The 23,115-nt window shown below is 31.2% G+C and overlaps 1 protein-coding gene across 7 annotated transcripts in view; it reads right to left on the bottom strand.

The window, feature by feature from the left end:
• Positions 1-332: 332 nt before the first annotated feature.
• LOC134682986 (uncharacterized) overlaps positions 333-23,115 on the bottom strand; it is a 38,628-nt gene continuing 15,845 nt past the window's right edge. For all 7 annotated transcript variants that reach the window (XM_063541962.1, XM_063541981.1, XM_063541972.1 and 4 more), the window contains 14 exons: positions 22,120-22,309; positions 21,307-21,419; positions 20,663-20,824; positions 20,038-20,250; positions 19,444-19,574; positions 18,731-18,891; positions 8,882-9,024; positions 8,262-8,443; positions 7,801-7,918; positions 6,763-6,947; positions 6,364-6,522; positions 5,456-5,671; positions 4,163-4,755; positions 333-3,634 (listed from right to left, as the gene is read on the bottom strand). In XM_063541962.1, coding sequence (XP_063398032.1) covers positions 3,379-3,634; positions 4,163-4,755; positions 5,456-5,671; positions 6,364-6,522; positions 6,763-6,947; positions 7,801-7,918; positions 8,262-8,443; positions 8,882-9,024; positions 18,731-18,891; positions 19,444-19,574; positions 20,038-20,250; positions 20,663-20,824; positions 21,307-21,419; positions 22,120-22,309 — 2,822 coding nt within the window. In that variant the 3' untranslated portion in view covers positions 333-3,378. The remainder of the gene's footprint in view (positions 3,635-4,162; positions 4,756-5,455; positions 5,672-6,363; positions 6,523-6,762; positions 6,948-7,800; positions 7,919-8,261; positions 8,444-8,881; positions 9,025-18,730; positions 18,892-19,443; positions 19,575-20,037; positions 20,251-20,662; positions 20,825-21,306; positions 21,420-22,119; positions 22,310-23,115) is intronic.

Raw genomic sequence — 23,115 nt, 5'->3', positions numbered from 1 at the left:
TAGTACACTAGATGGTCAGTTGGTTATCTCAGGAAATAAAAACTGGAAGCGAAGTTTGGCGAATTTGCAATTATTTTATTCTGTTTATATTTTGAGGTGAACTGGCCATGGAATGGAGGAAAGTAGAATTCAACTTGGTAGTTTTTTTTACATTTTGAAAGTAATTTCAAACTAGGTCCTTACAATTGTTGGTTATGATCACAGACAGTCTCGAACCATTTTCTGAAAAGCTAGGATAAAATGGCTAGATGATCATTGACACTCAATCATCCCTACCCAAAATAGAACACAGAAAAAAATCGTGAAAAAGACAAATGAATAAAAACAACGAATATCGGTCAAGACAAAATTGTATTCAATACTGAATCACAAAAATAACAAGTGTTTTATCACAGAAAACAGAATACATACGTGTAAAATTAACAATAATTAATTAACTATGTCATGTCTGCAGCAGTTTATATAACTGATGTTTGCATTTAAATTAAAAATCATTTAAAAACCTGTTACAAAAGGAAATAATAGTGTAGCTTACTGTAGGTTAAATGACAATAAAAACGTAAAAGAGAATAAATTTAATTAGCCTTTAAACACAACACAGTATATTTGTTTCCCCAAAAAAATAGCTCAGCACTGAAATAACTTGCTATGCGGATTTACTTTGAAATTGACTAATATTAATGACAAACATATAAGAAATAACAGTTGACTATCTAGTACGTGAAAAAAGAGTTCTAGGCACCATTTGTGAAATAATGATTTCATATTAACAAAAATAAAAAAATACTATTGAAACAAATATAATTATCATTTTGATGGTTATTTGTGCATGACAATAAAATACATGTATCAAAACAGAAAATTACATAGATATAATTATGGACATAACATATAAAGCATCACTCCAAAAATTGGCAATATGCAAGAGGTTAATTAAAACAGTAAGGTACAATATCACTGAAACTTCAAAATGGATGATTGAATCGATGGTTTATTTTAAAATTCAAGGGTTCATCTTGGGTACCTAATTTCTCAAAAGAAATTATTTATTATTGTATATTTTTTTTAAACTGAGTCACAAACTTGGAATGGATGGAAAGAATCAATAAAATTATAAAACAAAATAACTGGATGGAATAGTCACACATGAATAATATATTCGTAAAATATTTAAAAACAAAAAATATCACATTTTGCTCATCAACAATTACTTAACATCAATATTAGAAATTTCCCTTTGAAATATCTAATACTGATATCTAGTCCTAACTACACAAGGCACTAATACTATACTACAATATATTAGATGTCAACTTTCCAAATACCCTCAAAAAGATTTTTTTCCCTCCGAGGAATTTGTCTCTTTTGGGAGATTGGCTGTTGAAGAAATTGTACATTTTGATTAAAAATACATTAATGATTCAGTCATTTATGAATTAATTGGCTAAAGCAACTACTACTATTCAGTCGTTTATCTATTAGATGGCTAAAACAATAATTTACCAGTCAGTTAGGTCAGGCAGATTGGGCAATGTGTAATATGAAAAAACACAGTTGTATACTTTATTTTACCGGAGTTCAAAATTCATTACTGCAATAGCTAAATCAGTTTGTGAGGTGTTATTTTGTTGACTTCCTCCTCTTTGATATTTTTCATCGTCGAAAATTAAATTTAGATCCAAGAATATCTTCAAGAATTGACCTTAGTCACAAAGCAAGGGGAAAATAAGCTCATTGTGTAAGTTTCCTGCTTTACAGAACACTGCTTAAGCTAAAAACAGACTATATGTAGTCAAATAAGGGGCAGGGGCAGTCCAGTTTTAATGAGACTTGTCTTCAGTGGAGATTTCCTTTTTTTTTAATCAGGGCCTCCCTATAACATTTGAAGAGTTGACACCTCTATCTTATTCTATACAATAATTATCTATTATGTCAGCAGTTTACCACCGATTTGGTAAGACAAATCTTAAGTTCATGTCCTTTATACAAAATAAATATATAAATAATGTAAAAAGTAAATTTAAAATACTATATACAATTCAGCAGAGTGCTACAGCAGTTAGTTACAAATTTACACAGCAGTTATAGACCACAAAAAGACTATTGCCTGGTACTAAGTATTTACATTTATCATTAATTTTATTATGTTTTTAAAGATCAAATGCCCTTTAAATTCTCAAATATTTAAAAATTTTAACTTTATCCAGATCTAAGATACTTTAAGCATTTAAACAGACTTTTTTTCGCAATACTTCCAATTGCATGTAAAATAATAAGTAATAAAGTATAAACTAATTAGCCAATATATTTATATCATTTATAACAATAATAAAATGTAAAATTCATAAACCAATTACGGTTACAAATATTGGTTAGAGCTGTTCAAACTGCCATTGATTGGCACTTTTATATTACCTCCCCCTGCATTAAATCTTTACTAATTTTGTCCTTTCTTTCTAAAATAATCCCCATCCATTGAATTCAAATAGAAAGTTTTTTTGCCCTGTATTAAACAATCAATTCCAGAACAGAAAAGAAAACAATAGTGGAAGAGTTGGCTTATATGCACATGAACATCTCACTATTTTTATTACAGAAAAAAGCACCATAAGCAAACTTTTGTAGGCCTTTTTGTTTGTTTGTCCTTTGTAGATAAACATATATTATGTCCAAACCAATTTTTCCTAAGAAAAGGAATCACAAAAGCAGGTCTTGTTATCAATTCCAGTTGACATGAACAGAAAATAGATATTACTTCTCAATACAATAAAATCAAAATTAATTTTTGATCCAATCTAATGATTTCTGGAAATTAATTTGTTGGTTGGACCTCGAATTAAAACTATATTAAAAAAGATTAATCAATGAAAAATTAATACTTTATTGGTAATTTTTTTGTTGGAAATTAAATACTTTTGTTAAACAAATTAATGTAAAGAATGTAAATTAGTACAACACAAATAAAAATATTTTACAGAACCCTGTTTCTCACTTGTTCTACTTTAAACTTGTTATCTGATCTTACAAGATAAAAGCAGCTAACTCATGCTACCAGAAGTCCATTACAGTAACTTGTCCATTAATTGTCCATTACTAGTACCTTACAATTCCATTTCTGGACTTCTGGTACTACATATATTTAATCCATTACACTCAAGTACAATATATAATACTGCACTCACTAAACCCATGCAAGCAAAGGGAGACAATTTATACAGCACTTGTTTACAGAATAAGATAATTGCAAAAGAAGATAATTTAAAACAAATTATCTCCCTTTACAAGGATCTGAATTCATTTAAACATCTCCAATTGATCTATAAAGCACAATCACATGTTATGAGATATTCCTCATGAGAAATCTCTTGAGGAAAATCGCTACTGAACAGCAGTTTCTAATTGTGCTTGACTGTTAGTCATCATATTCGTTTGTGAGTTCATGGGGTCCACCACTGATTGATTAATTGAGGTTCTTGATTCCTGGGCAGGGTTCTCAGGTCCCAATGTCAATTCTGGCAGTGCTCCAAATCGTTTGGGATCATCAGGTATCCTAAACAAATGATTATCTCTCTCAGAATCTGTCAAAGGGATAATATCTTTTCTGTGAAGTAATGCCCTTTCTTTATGTATTGCACTGAAATTAGAGTAATATTTATTTCATTTACATCTTATAAAAAGTAAGTACAGAAATAGAAAAATATCATTTATAATTATTAACTGCCCAGCTGGAACTATTCTTAAAATAACTGACCAAAGAAAATTTTGATATGCCTAATTTTTTGCCTGTGTTGTGTATTTTTTTTATTTATTTTTTTTATCTTTCTCCAGTAACAAAGTCTTAAATACCCTTGCCAGCATTCAATAATGAAAAGAATACACTTGTGTAAACATTTTCACATTGTAGTAGCAACTTCTTACTACTTAATCCCTGACCCATTATAACATTGATTGAGTTTTTAATAGATTGACAAATATGCAACACTAGTATGATTTCACATGATATAGATATTGCAACAAGAAACTAGTAATGTCTTACTTTGAGGAGGATTGACCAAAAGGCAATATTTATATAATGATATATATCCTATATCTATAATTAATTTAGATCAAATTTATTATCGAAAAGTTGGTTCTAATGACAATAAATATATACTATACTCACTTAAAGTCCTGTCCTTTCTTGAACCTGAATCTTTGATGTTCATAGTCTGGTACTGGTATTTTATTCTTTTCCATTACCCAGCTGTTTTCCTCAAATGGACCTGGATTGAATCCTTTGTTTTTCTCATTACCCTCTCCTGCAACAGCCGGTAATAAAGGCTTGCCTTCCAGTCTAGATAATGAGTCGACACTTGGATTTAGAACAACATTTAAAGGTGGTATATCTCTCAAGGAAAAGCCAGGTCGTTTCAAACTTAACTTTTCTGGTTTTTCTTTCAATAAACCTTTCAATTTATCAATTTGATTCTGGCCTTTCTCATTCATTTCTGTTTCTGGTAAACAGCGATGAAAATGTCCTCTTGGATCCTTCACAATTATCTTAGATTTCCATGTTTCATAGTCTTGTTTAAAAGATTCTAATTTTTCTTGTTTGAGTTTTTGTCCTGCTAGATGAATTGTAACTGGTTCCCTGCCAAATGTTGTAGCTGGTCTCCTATAGAGTTCAAGGTCCTCTGATCTATGTTGCCATGGGAACTTGTCTCTATTAAGTGGTGGTTGTAGCAATCCAACATGGAGTATGTTTTCAATCCATTGCTGAAATAATAAAACATGAATAAATTCATTACAATTTATATTAGTTCCTACATAATTTCAGTTTTGGTTAAAGATTTATTTCTTTAAATAGACTTTTGATCAAAACCTGTCATTATATTGTGGTTTTGGACTATATTAAGGTGTTTATAAATTGGTGGTTTGTTTAGTAATAAGCCATAATATTGTTAGAACCTCAAAGCAGACATAAGGATATATGGTTCTATGAATTAAAGTGAAGGTACAAAAGTGTGTTTGAAAATGGCCCTGGTGTGAAATAAATGCAGGGGAAATTAAACATGAAAGCCTCACTACACTAGATGGAGTAGTAGGATCTATTTTAAAACGGATAATAAGTGATAAAAGCATTTTTCTCCTCATAAATAGTTAAAACAACTGGTTTCATCTTTAAACATTTAAAATTTTTATTTATGATGATATATAACCAAGCATGATTAGAATATTTGGAGACTGTGTCTATGTTTATAAAGGGGCATAACTTGAGAACATAAAAAGTGATGCCACCCACTTGATCTGTGTTTTGTGTCAATGAGCATTGTAAAGTAAGATAACTTTTGGACATACACAAGGATGGTACCACTTAATGCCCCCTCTAGTGATGGTAGGGGCATTAAAAAAAGAAAACCTGAAGATTTTTCAATGCATAACATTACTCAATACTACTATTATGAAAATTATTTACCTCTCGTAGTGAGTCCCTTCTTGGTGTTCCTGGTTTCTTGGGATGTATGTTACTCTCCTGCATTGTCCTGAAACCAGGATAAATCAATCCTTTCTCTGTCTTCCATCGAGCCTTTGACTCGGCCTCTGCTTGTTTCTTCAGAGCTTCCACATTAACTGGTACCACTGTCATAGAGTGATGATAGTCTTGGGAGTATGTATATCTTGTGTCAGGGTTCTGTAAAGAATTATATTTTTACCAAATGATATATAAAATTGGCAGATTTAAATAAATTTGCATGTGAAACAACAAAATATTTGGAGAAGATAGTGTTACAAAGCTGATCTTGCATAAATGAATTTTGTTATCAAATATTGGAATTAAGGTTTTTCAAATTATTTTCAGCCCCAGTTTTTTGGGGGTTCGTGCTGCTCAGTCTTTAGTTTTCTATGATATGTTTTGTATACTTTTGTTTGTCTTTGGTTGTATTTTACCATGGCATTGTCAGTTTGTAGTCTTAGTCTGTTTATGAGTTGAAATATCCCATCGATATCTTTCACCTCTCTTATCAGTTCAGTCCATTTTTTTTTAATAAATGACGAATGATCTTGACTATATTTTTATTGATTGATTAGTTGCTTGCAAACATCCAGTGGCAAATATTCCTAAAAAAAAGAATCTACGCATTTACACTACTTATTCTTCTGCTAGAGAAGGCATGCAGGCATATTTCTATCCTTATTTCAAGGACAATTCAGAAATAATGCTGCATTATTGAAATAGCCATTGTTTTTTTAAGGTTTTTTTAAGGTAACTGATTGGTCAAAACATTATTTATAAAGCATTGAGCCCGATGACCTCAACTCAGAGATATTGAAGTTTAATTCTATATAGTTCCATTGCTTTAACTAATTGTATTGAAAACTTACCTGAGCCAACATCTGTCTGAGCTTTTCTTTAGCAAGTTCTGTTGAATTGAGATGATGTGTGCTATAATTGTGTGCCACCTTGACGTCTGCTTTAACTGTAGGAACTTTATTCATGTCATTCTCAGCTTTGTTGATATCACTGGCAAATTTAATCATTTCCTTTTAGAAAAAAAAGTTTTCAATGTTTGAAATAAGTTGTTCAGAATTAATTAAAAAAACCTATATTAAAAGCACTTTGATCAATGTGATAACAAATGAATAGTAGATCCAGTATCTCGTTACTACCTTTTTTCAAGAAAATATTTCAATTTTGAAAATCACATCAAAATGTTGTGTTAAAAAATTTGTCAGAATATTTATTCTTAAAAGTAATTTTGAAACTAAAAGTCTTTAAGTTACCTTATTTTCCTTAATAAAATCTAATTTAGTCTTTTCTTTTTCTGGTGACGCCAATTTATCTATATAATCTTTGTTCAAGTGGTCAATAGGAGTCCAGATTCTGGACGTCTGTCTCAGTATATTTGGTTCTTCTTCAATTCTCACTTCTGTTTCCTCCATTGTCTTTTCTCTAACTGGCTGTAATTCTGTGGGAAAAAAACATTAAAAAAAATTAAATAATGATAAAATAAGAGTTTTACAGAATAACTTTTTTCCCTTACTGTTTGTTATTCTTTGGACAAAATGTAAAAGAAATAGAAATAATGATTAAACAAGTAATTTACTGATAAAATAAAGAAATATTAACCAACAGCTTACCACTTCTGTTTCTCATCCCTTATTTTATTGATTTTGTATTTACCTTGTGTCAAAGAACAAATTTATTCATTCAGTGTATGTTCACTTGTTTTTGTTAATGTCTTTTGATTGAGTTTAGCCATTTCAATTGATATTTTATAGTATGTCTTTCTATGGTGTGATGTTACACTATTGTTTCAGGTAAGGGTGAAGTTTAGTACCAATAAAAAACCTAAAAACATTTAAACCTGCTACTTTTGTTTGCACCTGTCCTTAGTCAAACCTGATGTTCAGTGGTTGTTGTTTGATGATGTGGTTGATAGTGTTTCTTGTTTTTTTTTATATAGATTAGACCTTAGACCATTGGTTTTCCCATTTGAATGGTTTTATACTAGTCATGTTTTGGGTCCATTATAGCTTGCTGTTTGGTTTGAGCCAAGGCTTTGTGTTGAAGTACTTTGACAAATAATGGTTTAATTTTACAACTTGTGACTTGGATAGAGAGTTGTATGAACAGCACTCATACCACATCTTCTTATATCTATTATCATAAAGTTTAAGGTCACATGGTTTTTACTCCTTACCTTCAAAGTCCTTCTGTGTTAATGGAACACAAAACTCTTTACTCATAGATATCAAAATATAAAACACTTCTGAAAACTCAACTCTCATGTCTACCCCTGTACCATGTTTTACCCTTACCTTCAAAGTCCTCCTGTGTTAAAGGAACACCAAACTCTTTACTCATAGATATCACCATATCTGCAGTTGGAAACAAGCCATTCCTTACAACATTTTTCATCTGAGTTAACTTTGTTATCTGAAAGGTTATGAAAACATAAGTTAAATTCTCTAGTTCTTTTTCTGAAATGATTTTTATAATGTAGTTTTCTCTGTTCAATACCATTTGTTGTACACGTAGTTCCAATGATGAAAATAAAATGGAGAGAGTCAAGCACGCACAAAACTAGTTAAACATAAGCTCACCAAATGATGATGTTCATCAAAACCCCCTTAACTACAAATATATATTGCAAAGTCCTCACTGAATATAAGATACGACAGTGATCATGCAAGTTTAAAATGTCCATAATGTTTTTTTTCAAATGGTGTTGCTCAAAATATATAAAAATAATAAAATCAAACATCTGCTTTCAACTTACCTCATACAATTTGACTAGAGCTTCAAAACAAGGTCTTGGCACCATGTCTCTTACATACAATAAAGGTTGCTGGACTATGATAGACAAGGGTTCATGAAGCTTTACTCTACATAGATCAACATCCAACGGTCCATATAATCTTTCACCAAAACTATAGTCAGAGTTATATAATACACGAACATCTGAAATAATACATATACATAAACATCTGAAATAGCCTCCTTAAATTAAAAGGATAACATAATATTCCATTTCAATGGTAATTAAAGACAAAGGTCATAAGGTTGACCTTTATTCATCTACTGGAATTAATCATCCTTACCCTTTTATTATTATTATTTTCTATTCCATTTTATTTGTCATTAACATTTCAATGATTTTTTTAAATTTTATTTATAAGGTTCTATTTCAATGAAGATAAGTAAACTTGAGCAAACAGTTGACATTTGATCATAAATCATGCTACTTTTCTTGACAAAACATGTTTAATCAAAATAATTCCTCCTTGATAACTCCCATAACTTAAACAGTATATCTTGCTACCAAATGAGTCACTGAAAGCATTATATCTGACAATAATTCACTCAAGCAGATATGAACCAAGGTTATTTCTAGCCTACCTGTATTTTCTGGTCTAGGGAGGGAGTCCCATAGTGACATCACAGCCCTTTCTCTCATTCCCTCCAGTATAAATAGATGCATATCTCCATCCATAAGCTGGAAACCTGTTACTATATCTAAATCTCTACTTCTTTGTTGTTCTCTGAAACATTGTTACAGCTAAATTATCAAAAAGTGATTGAAAATTTTAGTTTTCTTTTTTATTTGGTAACTAAGGATAATCTGATGTAATATCGGAACTAATATATTGATTAGCTTATAAAGACAAATATTACTTTTCATCTCGCTTTCATGGTCCTCCTAAGTGGCAAGAAGTCAATGTTATTTATTTTGGATTCTACAGTGATACAAAAACTACCCAAATATTTCACCTATTGACAAAGATACAGCTATATGCAGGAACTATTTTGTTTAAAATATGTACTTATTTCTTGAATGTTCTTTCCGACCAGGCCTGAATTAGTGGTTCTTTAGTTGTAAGTCATGCACACTTCAGTATAACTTACAATCAATTTGGTCGTAAGATTTTTGGTAAAAAAGAACCTTGGAATCCTTCTTTACCACAACCAATAAATCAATGAAACCAAAGGAGAAGTTCCGGTAAGGACCGATTTTGGCCTCAAATTTCAGGTTCATCTGACAAAAGATTTTGACCACTTTTTAAACACTTAAGTGGCTATTTCATTTGAATTAATCAGTTTATGTGAAAGGTTTTAACTGATTTAGTCATTTAAAACGATCCAATTCAAGCTCAAATATAAAAAATCTATCAAATATGCCGAAAAACGTCACTTTTCAGTTGGTTTTTGTCTAAAATGAAAGTGGCCGTGCGGCATTCGTGTTCATCCTCAACCTTTATATATGTTATTATTACTATACTATATATAAAAATATTAATTTTCGCGAACCATTTAGGTCACGGAAATTCCAAAATATGGCATCAGTAAGGAGAGTTGTGCAAATAATGAGAATACACAGAACCCCCATCCAAATTATCTTTAGCTAAAAGTAATCATCATTTTCTATTTTATATGTACTAACAACATTCCATTTTTCTATAATTTCGATTGAAATATTCCAAAATCTGAGTTAAAATCGATCGAATGCCCCAAATAAACATTGCCTGATTGGTTGAAGTACTGTGGCGTCGATGATTAGCATAATAAGCCTCGATGTAAAGCACACGCTTCACATGAATAAGGAGAGTTTTACAAATAATGTGAATACACAGATCCTTCATCCTATTTATATTTTGCTGGAAATGTTGCAGTTTTCATCATTTCTGTTTTGATTCTGCTCACAACATTCCATTTTTTCTATAATTCCGATTTAAATATGTGGAACCCGCAATAAAAATAGATGGCCTCAATGATCTAATAGCAACGCAAAAAATTCCGTTACCCTGAGTTCTACGATGTTACATTAGCCTGGGATCCGGCCCAATCTAGCTGCGCGTCGTAAGGTCAAGATTAGCCAGGATCCCAGTCTAAATTAAATGTTACATAAACCAACCAAATCACACATATACAGAACTTTGCGCTCAAATGTAATTCTTGGTGAAGTATACGGGTAACTTCGTTTACGGAAATTTATACACACTTTATAATTAACATATTACCTGGCTTTTACATATTCACGTTTTTTTATGCTGAACTGTAGTCGAATTCAATTCTATACATTTTTTTTTACATGAAGCAATAGGAGTAAGAATATTTATTTAGCGCCAATTTAACCAGCATCACAACAAAATTATTTACCGGTATTTTTGTGAAATTTCAGTTCGATAGGTTATCAATTAGAGAAATTTTGCAAAGTATTACTTATTTATGTTAAGGTTCTACTGATGTGCTTCTCTAGACCTTTTTGACGGTCCGTTTTATCCTATTTATCTCAATACTATCTCCGATGACAGGAATGTCAACTCGACCTATTCGTGTCGACAAGGATATAGCTATACAAATCCTTGGTGTCGAAATGAAAAATCCAATCTATTTGATGAAATAATTTCTTCTTCAACGGTTCATGCATTATTTTTGTATTATTTGATAACCAATCACATTCACGTTGCATGTTTGCATGAAAATGGTTATGTACATGTATTGGTGAATAGGGCTCTTCACGGTTAGTTCGGCCATATTGGATAGGGGGCAGATTTTCATAATAGAGGTAAAAATGGTGTGAAAAATACGGGAAAACATCATTAAAACAGAGCTGTTGCTTGGTAACACACATAGGATTTCCCACACTTTCATACTATTTCCACCTTCTTCCAAAAAATCTGCCCCCTATCCAATATGGCCGAACTAACCGTGAAGAGCCCTATTGTAAGGGCGATGCTGCATGCGAGGTCAGTGCGCGATCACGTGACATTATTATTTGTAAACAAACATGCTCCCCGTGTAACACGTGTCTGAATTATCCTTTTAAAGTGTTATGAATCTTTCAATCACTATTTTATGATATTTTTCTTTTTGTTTTTAGGTTTGCATATCAGTAGTCCCAGTGAATTATAGAAATAGTTCCGAGTTGTGGTGGTTTTTTTTTTGATAGCCTATAGAATTAGAAGGTAAGTCTACATAAGTTATATATTTACATGTAACTAAAGTCTAAAAAGATGACTCCACTTTCCCTCTATATTTTAAAACCCGCTTACCAATTTAAACAACATTTGCTCCCCTTGAACGCTAATTTGCCCCTTCCCTGTCATTTCCCTTTAAATTTGCTCAAAAGTCATTACTTATAGTCCATTTACATTAACGGCTGATTTGTGATTTTACCATCTTTAATAACTGAAATTTTCATATTGAACACATTTGACCATTCAGTATGAGTTCCCATGTTGTATGTCTGATATGAAGGAGGTTTTAGGTCATGTTTTCCTAAACACCTTATTGCTATTTGTCTGTCTGGATTGTTAAAACCACAAAATCAGATAGTGATGAATATGCAAGTTTTCAACAATCCCAGAAATTACACCTTATTTAATTATCACTATTATAAAGTCCAATCTGGGGATAAACAGTCATACACTGTATGTACAACTTCCTGTTTGGGTCATGCGGCCGAAAATAAAGGTTTTTTAGTAGAGAGCTGAGGGAGGAAAAACTTAAGAAAGCGATCAATAGAGTATGACCCACTTTTTTTCGAAATTAAAATTGAAGTAAAAAATTATTTTGTTTAAAGTATTTCCAATATTAATAAAGTTAAAACAGGTCTCATTAAAAAGTATTGTGAATGGTGAATTATTTCAACGGCCCCCAGATAGCTTCAACTGGATGAAAAAGTTGTGTAATTTTAGAATTTATCCGGTATGGAATAAATAGCGATTAGGTGTATTGACATCGACGAAAAAATATAGGAAGTAAAGATACATGTAACTCCCCTTTAGGTTATGATAAATATTGGATATGACTTTAAGAAGTTATAAAACTTTATTCTTTGAATATGTTTCTAGTGTAACATGCACGCTTAGTACTGCTTTTTATACGTCCGTCAAAGACGGGACATATTATGGTATACAAATGTCCGTTGTCCGTCTGTCTGTCCAGCATAAACATGTGGCACCGTAACTTGAGAACGACTTATCCAAATTTCATTAAACTTATATAGTTGTTTCTTATGATGGTCACATGATCTGTATACTTTTTGGTGAAAATAAGATTAAATTTTTTGAGTTACGGCACATTGTAACTTAAACAGGGGTGTGTTTTTTTCACATGTCACACCGTATCTCAAAAACAATTCTTGATTATGGCTTAAAACTTTAAACACTTCTTAGTTACATTAATCTTAATATCTGTATACTTTTTGGTGATGTTTCAAAATTTCATATTTGAGTTATTGAGTATTTATCATGTTTTTTCCAAGTCCGGATCCATAATTAGTTTCAAAAACCTGAAGTGTGCCATTTGGCCTCAGACCACAATTAATTTCTCTATCATTTCTTTAGAACATTTTGTATCATAAAAAAAATGGCACCATGCACTTTTGTCATTTTTTTTGCGTGTTTATGTATAGCACTAGTCCAAAAATATATCCAAAATTCAGAAAGATTGAAGCAATCACTTTTACAAATTTAGCCCGCAATATACATCCATACCCCTATGTACAAGTCAAGAGATGTTCCGAAAACTGTTAATATGACCTTTTTGCACTTGGCCTAATCACTCATTCCATATCAAAATCAGTTTAAATACAACATCCAAAAAATTATTTCACCTCTCATCTTTCATTTCCACCCAACAAAATCTAAGAAATGAGTGGGGAAGGGAAAGAAAAAAATTAAGGAAAAATACACTCTAATTAAAAGGAACTACATTCGTGAACAACGAAAAGCGGGGTCATTAATTGTGGTCTTGGGCCATTTGCAATGTTATTGAATCACCTGCTGTGCAAATTTCTTGGATTTTAACCTATTTGGAATACCCTTTGACATTAATAAAATGTTTTACTGGCTTCCTATGCAAGAGGAAGCGAGAGAGAAAAAATATTATGTCATTTATCAGAAGCCTGTGTCAAAAACAGGGTCGGTTGATAATTTTTTAGGCAGTTAAGCTGTCTTATGCGAGCACCCTGGATTTGTTTGCTACCCAATAAATGCTGAAATATATGCCATTGTTATCATCTAGCTGGCTACTATATTATTTATAACTTATTGGACAGTTTTTTCATACTTTTCATTCTGGATTACAAAAAATATGACCAGAAAAACCTTAAATGATCGTCGATTTTCCCAAAAGTTTTGAAGTTGCACATAGGAAGTAGAGCACATTAGAAATCCTTATGTAGTTTATTCTCCCCTGAGCTTTTGGCTAAGATGTCAAAGAACAAATGTATGAAATATTTAATCGCCGAAAATCTCTAAAGACAAGTAGTTGAGATTTCCCAAATTGCAAAAGTCGTAGGAATATTGTTTGTCGTCAATACGTAGTCAACTACGTATCTATATGTCAGTAGTCTATTATATATAATGTGAATACACAGAACCCCCATCCAATTATGGTTATTTTTGGAAAACAATTAGTGTGATTTGTCAAATTCAGCTGATTTTTTAATCGTCTGGAAAAAATTGTACATTTTATGAGGGGGGATAATCCCGAGCTTAAAAACACCCGATCCCGGAGTCCCGATAAAGGTCCTATCCCCCCTCTTTTATGGTGATGTCTAAGAATTACTGTTTAATCTTCATTTGGCAAGAATACTTCAATAAGATACACCCATTTCTACCCTCATACATGTATATGGACAGATCATATGTTATCCTATGTCATTTGAAATTGTGACGCCAGAAAGCATTCTCCCCCCGCCCCCAATTCGATAACTGATAATTGATTTTCTGTCAAAATCTTAATGAGGTCAAGGTGAATTCCGAGTATTGTCTGATAAGTTAAAGCCAGAGAAACTCGAAAAAAGTAAATAAACAAGGAGGAAAATAAATCTTTCTATATATATTTCTTTCGTCAAATTCTTTAGCAAATGACGAATTTTTACCGCCACAAGTATTATTTTTTCGCACTTAAGAAAATTTCTGGATCCGCCACTGGATATACAGTATCTAACAGAAGATGAAAAAGGGAACAATATGGTGAATTTTAGAGATTTATATTATTTCATGTACATGCATTTGAAATATATCAGATATATTGTTCGATTTTTTTTAGTTCTAAGTTCCAAGGTGACCTAGCTTCTATTTAGAAATTGGATTTAAATGCTAGTCTATCAGAAGGATTTTTCCTTTTAATTGGTTGTAGATATGGAATCTTATTTTACCATGAAGTCAGATTTGAAAATGACTCTGGGAATGAAGATGTTGTAAAGACTGAATGTCAGTTTTAGTCTTATATACAAACATGTATGTACTTTATAATTTTAGTCTTGCATGTATATAATTATGTGTACAATACATATATCACTGATTCAGTGGCAATGGTAAATAGACACTGACAAGTCTTAGATCTATAATATTTTATAGTTTTGAATGTTTTGTCCATTGACTAAAACTAGGTGGAGGTTTGTGTGTTCTTATTTCCAACAGAGGTGCACTCAACATAAATCAATATGTGCATTAAGCAAATTGATAGTTGCTAGATACGGAATGATTATACAACAAGAAAGTTTCAACCTGTGTATATATACTTAAAATATGTTAAAAAAAATCATGTCTTTTTCAGGACTTCCGAATCCAACCATGTAGTATGGAATGTTGTTGAGATATGGTTTTGGTCAATGGATGTTAATGAAGGACCTGTAGTACAAAGTATATCACTGGATTTAGCTCTTTGTCTAAGTGTATTATTAAAGTACTTTGCTTTGAGCTCAGTTCATTGTTATGCAATTCATTCTTTGTGAAATAAAGATTTGACAGAAAACTCTCATGTACAAGGATTTGTCAAAGTAGTACCACCTCTATTTACAATGTAAGTATTAGGGAGATAAAATCATTCTATTTTGATTTGAACCAAACATATTATTAAAAAAAGAACAAATTTACCCGAGAACTCTACTCCCACTATATTTGTACTAGCAATATGATGCTAGGTTGTTTTAATACATCTGTAGACTACTGCCTACTTATGACTCTGTCCTGAGTGTATATGGTCCTTCAACTATGTGGGGGAAAAATATAAGGCCTATCTAGGCTTATCAATTTTTAAAACTATATTTCATTGTACATATTTGAAATTTTTATATAATTTTGTGGGTTATGGGGCAAACAGTCGAGGAATTTAGGGCCAAAAACAAACATTTTTGTAGATTCAAGACAATAAATTGGAGTTATCTTTCTTTGTCCAGAATGGTTGTTGAATTAATATTACCTAAAATCATTGCTTTATGAAATCTTCTTTGAAAATTTGAGTTATCTTTCTCTGTCCAGAAAAGTAGTTGAATCGACTTAAAATAATGCTATATATGCAATATACAATGCAAAATTCACGTTACTACCAACTGATAAATTTAAGCAGTCTTTAATAGCCATTCAGTGATTACATGCACTTTGATTATCATTCTAGGGTTATCCCCTTTCACAAATGGAAAAATTTCCCAAGTTTGTCTCAACTAAATTTAATAGTGAAATGTGTATACAATGCTTACATGTATTACCGGTACCTCTAAACTCGGTTTAAGTTCAATTTTTAGCTTCTTCACTTTTACAGTTCTTGATTTATGTACCTTTATAATGTTATATGCTAGCGGAGGCATCATCAACATGACTGTATGACATTTACACTTTAATACTTTATGATGTATTGAAATGAGTAGTTGAATAATTACTGTTGCAAACTCCATTAAAAATTTGATTTGAGATCATTTTTATACAACCGCAAAAATTGAAAACTTTTTGGTTGTACATTGGTATCAGGTTGGCATCATCGTCTTCATTCAAAGACCTTCGGTTTTCGCACTCTAACTTCAGTAAGAGTAAAATAGAAATATATGAAATTTAGACACAAGATAACTTAAGTATTAGTAAACAGAAATCTATGATATTTTAACATAAGGTCTATGGCCACATAAGGAGGGTTGGGATAGATTTTGGTAATTTTAGTTCCAACAGTGTAGGATTTAGGGGTCTAAAACAGGCCCCAAATAAGCATTTTTCTTGGTTTTTGAACAATAACTTTAGTATAAGTTAATAGAAATCTATAAAGGTTTATGACCACAAAAGGAAGGTTTGGATTAATTTTGGAGTTTTGGTCCCAAGGAATAAGGGGCCAAAATTAACTTTGTTTGATTTCATCAAAAAAATGAATTGCGGTATTGTGCTTCTTTGATGTGCCAAATCTAACCATGTCCAAATTCTTAATTTTAGGTCCTGTTTTCTAATTGGTCTACATTAAAGTCCAAAGTGTCCAAAATTAAAATAAGCTTGATTTTAATAATAATTGAATTCTAGGGGTTCTTTGATATGGTGAGTCTTAACATGTACTTAGATTTTTGATTATGGGCCCAGTTTTCAAGTTGGTCCAAATCGGGGTCAAAAATCATTATACTAAGTATTGTTCAATAGCAAGAAATTTTCAATTGCGCAGTATTCTGCAATGCACAGTATTGTTCAATAGCAAGAAATGTTCAATTCACAGTATTGCACACTAGCAAGAAATCACCAATTGCACAGTATTGTGCAATAGCAAGATATTTAATTGCACAGTATTGCACACAATAGCAAGAAATATCTAATTGCACAATATTGCGCAATAGCAAGAAATTTTCAATTGCACAGTATTGCCAATAGCCAGAAATATTCAATTGCACAGGATTGTCCCGTTTTCAAATTGGTCTACATTAAGATCCAAAGGGTCAAAAATTGAACTTTGTTTCATTTCAACAAAAATTGAATTCTTAGGATTCAAACGCATTGATCTCAGCAATTTCTTCACTGTCGTTCCCTCAATAACTGCATTAAACAGTTTCTAATCATTATTCATTCAAAACCATTTTATTATACCAATGTCTCACACACAACATATTATAGTATACTGTTGTCTATCAGTCCATCATCCACACTTCAGACAATATCTAGAAAACACTTCCCCCTACTTTCAAGAAACTTTGTTGAAATGTTTATATCTATTGACATTAGCTCCACATCCATTTTATAAATTTTAGAATTTTCGTTTACATGTTATGAAGAGAGATTTTATCCTTAAAAAAGAGAGAATTTTCCAATTTTGAACAATAACACAAAAATGCATCCATCACCTTTAATTAAATTTTGGTGAATTGTTTACACTATTGACCTAAGGTCCCTTTTGATTGTAATAAATTTCAGATTATACATTTCTGTGTTATGAATTTTTATATATGCTAAAAAAAAGAAGGGATTTTATAGTTTTTGGACACCTATAATTGCAGGAGTTTCTGGCTACATTGAAAACCCATTGGAGGCCTTCAGCTGTTGTCTACTCTATGGTTGGGTTGTTGTCACTTTGACACTTTCCTCATTTCCCATCTCAATTATTCACATAAACACTTCCACATCATTTTATAAAACTTGGGTGAATTGTCTATGTCTGTTTGTTGACTTCAGCTGCATTCCAAAATTTAAAACAAGATTAACAACTACAGGTCCCCAAATAGCCTTCAACAATGACAAAAGCTCATACCATACAGTCAGCTATAAAAGACCTTAAAATGACAAATATAAAACAAATGAAATGAGAAAACAAATAGACTAATAATTGTACAAAACAAAATAGTTCAACCTTTAAGCAAGCTTAAAAGGAATCAATACATATCATGCGCTTACAGTGCAGCTATTTATTAACAAACTCCATATTCAAACACTCAAACAACTAATTCATAGAGAGGGGTGGAAGTTGAAGCCTCCTTTTTTTATCAGTCAATCCATTTGAATGAAGACATGTACACATCAACTCAATTTGTTAATACACATTTCCAGTCTAGCTTTCAATACATTTGTAACGACCTTTAACCCCACTGACAATTTGCGTCTGTGTCCATACTTGTGTATTATAATAAAATACTTTTTTTTTTTTTTTTTTTATATATGTTATGTTTTATAATAAAATACAACTTACATTTCAATATAAAGGATGAACACGAATGTGGCCACTTTTGTTTTACACGAAAACAGTCTAAAATTTAACTAAAATGCTAGAATTGTGAAGATTTCAGTAATTTAGCACGACTTTATGGTGCTAGTACCCGATATATGTGCATTAATTGTCTTGTCAAAAACAGCCCATATTTATGTAGCAGAAGCATTCTACTGTCCAATAAATAACTAAAAGTTTACATTTTAATAATTTTGTAAAACTGCTATATTTTGGGGCCAAAAAGAGGTCTTACTGGACCTACTCCTTTATTAAAGTTTGTTTAATACTTACAGTGAAAGTTTATAAGTTGACAAGGCAGCATTAATAACATGTTGAGGCATGTCATCTAGTTCTAAAGCCGTGGCATTGATCTCCACAACAAGCTCTTGTAACCTGGTTAACATGCTGGTGTTCTTGTAGTCAAACATAAATACTATCCTACTGAAGGGACACTAGAAATAGAAATAACAAATATCAATAAAGAACATAAAAGGTACTGTAGATAAACTTGTTGGTTGTAACCAATTTTTATGTTTTGAGGAAAAAAACTGTTTCTTTTGGCATGTGACACCAATTATTTTGTGGATTAGACAAATTCTGCATACAAGTCTATTATAAACTGTATTTAATTTTTGACATCAAAATAAGTAAACCCTAACCACTAGATCCGACAAGATCAAACTGAATTTCTTTTTTTCCCTTTAATGTAATAGTACTCAAGACTACATGACTTGTACCAGAGACAACAGCTGCTCCAAGACAGGAACTTCTTAGTACTGCTGTATCATTTTTTGGACCCTTTTTTTTAATGAAAATTGAAAATTAAAGACTGTAAAATTAGAAAGTGTGATCTATTTTCATCATGATATAGTGAGGTTATGAAATATCTTAAAGATTTATAATATGAAATCTCAAAACCAAATTGTATTGTCAATTTAGAACAAAAGAGTAAATTTTAGAATTTAACAGTAAATTTACACTCAAAATATTTTATATGTACTAACCTCTATTGTAAGTGGGTATTCAATTTTTGCTGACACATAACCTACACTGACCAAAGGATAGGCCACTTCAACTTTGACCTTAAGCATGGTATGTGCCTGGATGTAATGTCCTGCTGGTAATGGTTTATCAACTGAAAAAGGAAATAAAAAAGTAGACATTGGTTTAATTTAACATGTAAATAATAAAAATAATTTTACAATATTTTGTCAAATTTTACAAGAAACAAACTAATAGGGAGATTGGTAAAAAGCTGCTGGTGGAATGATTTTCCTTTAGATTATCATCACCACAGAAGGCAATGTTTTAGAAAGTGACATAATTTATAATATGCCATTCAGTTATTCTCCTTAGATAATTTAGAAATCATTAAAAAGTGAGGTTCTGACTCCCTAGGACAAAAAAGCATTATGGGATTTCCCTATTGTTTTTTTAGACTCTTTTTAATCATACAAAGATCTTCTAGTATTCAAATATTTTTACATCTCAGCTTTCTAATTTAGAGGGTTGTGCATTCCTTCATCAAGATAAACCTAGCACTTCAGACGCACACAAGTTATAAAGAGTTATTTCCCTTTTCTCAAAACCAAACATACCTGGTCCATCAACAGCTCCAGTCATTCCAACAATCTTTCCCTCTACTTTATCGCCACTTCCTAAGATTTCAGGCACTGCACAATTATGTATAGGAACTTTTAAATGTATATACTGATGCCCTAATAAAAGCTCTGATAAATCTAATTTGGCAACACCATAGGGATCCCATGGTTTGTTTCTACCTACAAATGGGTTATTTATTGTCCTTCTACCTGTAAACAAAAAAAGAGGCATGAATGAAAAATGTATAACAAATGAGAATTTGAAAGTTCTATTAGATACTTTAAAAACCACACAATAGGAACAAATCCTCGATCTTGTCTGTGAATGTCTACCTTTATTGAATGAATCTGTTTTTTAACAATACAAATGTGTGAAAATTTAAGACAATCTAGAACATTAGAAAGTATTACCATTAATATGTATAAAATAAGGAGATGTGGTATGATTTGCATTCAGGCAACTATCCCCCAGAGACCATACTTACATATAACTTTAAATTTACATCAAATTTTTACAAGAAAAGTTAATAAGGGAAAACATTTTCCCCCATACTTTGTTCCAAAATTATTCACATTCTTTATGTCAACAAAATCCAAATTTTATAAATAAGATAGAACCTACTTGCTACAGTTCCGACATTACTAATCTTTTCATCTTCAAGGTCATCTCCAAACAATGCTGGTTTTGGTTTACACTCCTCCCCTTTCCTGTCACGATCATGTATTTCTAATTCAAAAGCTGGTCCATTTAGATATTGTCTTAATTCTGATGGCTCTATTGTACCTGAAATTTATATTTTTAATACATTATTTTGTATTTGTACTTATACCTCATGAGGCTCTTCCTCCCTGTTTAATGAGTTAAATTTTTCATGTAACCTTCAACTAGATGATTTTTTTTTTTTTTAATGAAGTCTTTGTAATGGATGGCAGATTGCTTGACATCAAACATCTTCAGCCATTTATCCATCCATCTATCTATGTTTTTGGTTAGAACAGGGTAGCAACGTCTAATTTGGCAGGTGCCGTTGGAACATTTATACCCGAAAAGATAGTCAGTAACCCCCCATTGGCAAAGCAAGGTGTGCATGAGCTTTAATTCATATTGATTGTTCCATTGTGATTTTGAAATGAAGAACAGAAATAAAATTGCTGCCCCTTTGCCTGGCTTTTGTCTAGTGTTTGATGGGATTCCATGACATGAAGATATACATCATATTCAATAGAGATTTTGTTCCATCTAAAACATTTATTTGTGGTAATTACCTGCTAAAATAACATTTATGTCATCCCAATAGAGATTTTTTCCATGTTCTCTGCCTACACTAATATGTTCTGGCTGTTTATAGAACTTATATTTACAATATACAGGCTGGCATCTGAAATAAAAGAGTAATTTCACTTATAAGAAAACATAACCATTTCTAGAAAATTAAGTAGTGAGGTGAAGTGCAAGTTATTTTGTTTCTCATTGAAAGCCTCATTGAAAGATTTTAGGATGAAGACCCATAATAAAAGTGTTTTTCTTTTACTTTTGATTTTTCAAGGCACATGTATTACATTGATACATCCTAACTTCCATCTTTGGTAAAGCATACACCAATGCAATCAATCAATCCATCGTTGGTCATTGTCTCATCTTAAATCATACAACTTCTCCTTATTTTTTAGTATGTGTAGAAATTGTGTTTGAATAAACACACTTTAACTTTACTTATTTCTGCTTACTTTTGGCCCATGAAGTATTTCATAAAAAGAAATTAAGTGAATTCAACAAACAATAATTAAAAGATACTGATACAGTCGACTATCGTTTTCTCAAAGTCATTCTCACAAGTATTGTCAGATTAATTAAATCTGAAGGTCATTTTTTTACATATAGGTATTAGTTCGAGATCAAAAATGAATTTTGAATACTTTTGTTAACCTTGGGATGGTAGATTTAGTTTGACTCATCCAATTTCAACAAATCAGGAGTGGAAATACACATATTTATATGGAACAAAAAACTTGGACGCTTCCAGAATTTCGAGTCAACTGAGTTTGAGACAACAAGTATTTGTAAAAAACTATAATTACCTTAAGCTAAGATCACTATATGATAAAGGTGTATCTGGCATGTTTTTAGCTGAAGAAATTTTAAATATCATAGGATTAAGTTCTTTTATGTGTTCTTTTGCCATCAAGGGATCACTAAGTTCTATAGTAACAAAACAATCTTCTACTCCAGGTACAGGGCTCTCTAATCTGTTAGTGACTGTCCTTACTCCTAAAATTACAAAGAAAACATGCTTTATGTCCATCAAAGTCTGGTTAACTAATTCACTTCTTTTCAAACAAGAGTCTGAATAGACTAAGAGCTAGACACAAATTATTGGGAGGTTTTATTATTGCAAATAATGAAACTGGTTGAGTATCACAATAATAAGAACTTGTATTCTGATATCTAATTCATATATCTGTATGTAGACTTTCCTGAAATTCAAATAATATATTTGACATATTTGTCTGAATGTTCTTCTAAAATTGCAATAAAAAATGCACACAATATTTCCTGAATTTACAATATACTGTGATTTTGTCACTATGTGGTAATTTTTGTTTATTTCAGTAATAAAAAAAAAATCTTGTAAAATAAAATACTTTCAAGCAAACTTTTTTTAATACAAAAAATATTGAAAATATTGAAACAAAAGGCTTTGGAACATTATAGTGCTTTCTGGTTTTCTTTAAGCAGACACTGTTTCAAAAATATGATGTTCCTTTTAAGATTCAACAATGATTCTAAGTCTAATAAGTTGGTTATAAACCATACCAAATTCCAAACCAAAAACTAAACCCCACTTAAAAATATGTCATATTTGGTTAGATATGCATTTTGTAAATACATTACAATTAAAAAAATCCAAAAAAAAATCCAAAAAAGTCAGATATATCCTGTTTCTAATTAATCTGAAAATTGCAAAAGCTGAATTAACATAGTTAACAATAATTAGAGCTACCAATCAAACATATGTTATAATGAAAAACAAATCAATATCCAAATTATCTTCTCAATTAGAATAAGACAAAACT

Source organism: Mytilus trossulus, chromosome 1 (assembly GCF_036588685.1).
Source record: "Mytilus trossulus isolate FHL-02 chromosome 1, PNRI_Mtr1.1.1.hap1, whole genome shotgun sequence".
Lineage (NCBI taxonomy): Eukaryota > Metazoa > Mollusca > Bivalvia > Mytilida > Mytilidae > Mytilus > Mytilus trossulus.
This window is presented reverse-complemented; position numbering and strand designations above follow the sequence as displayed.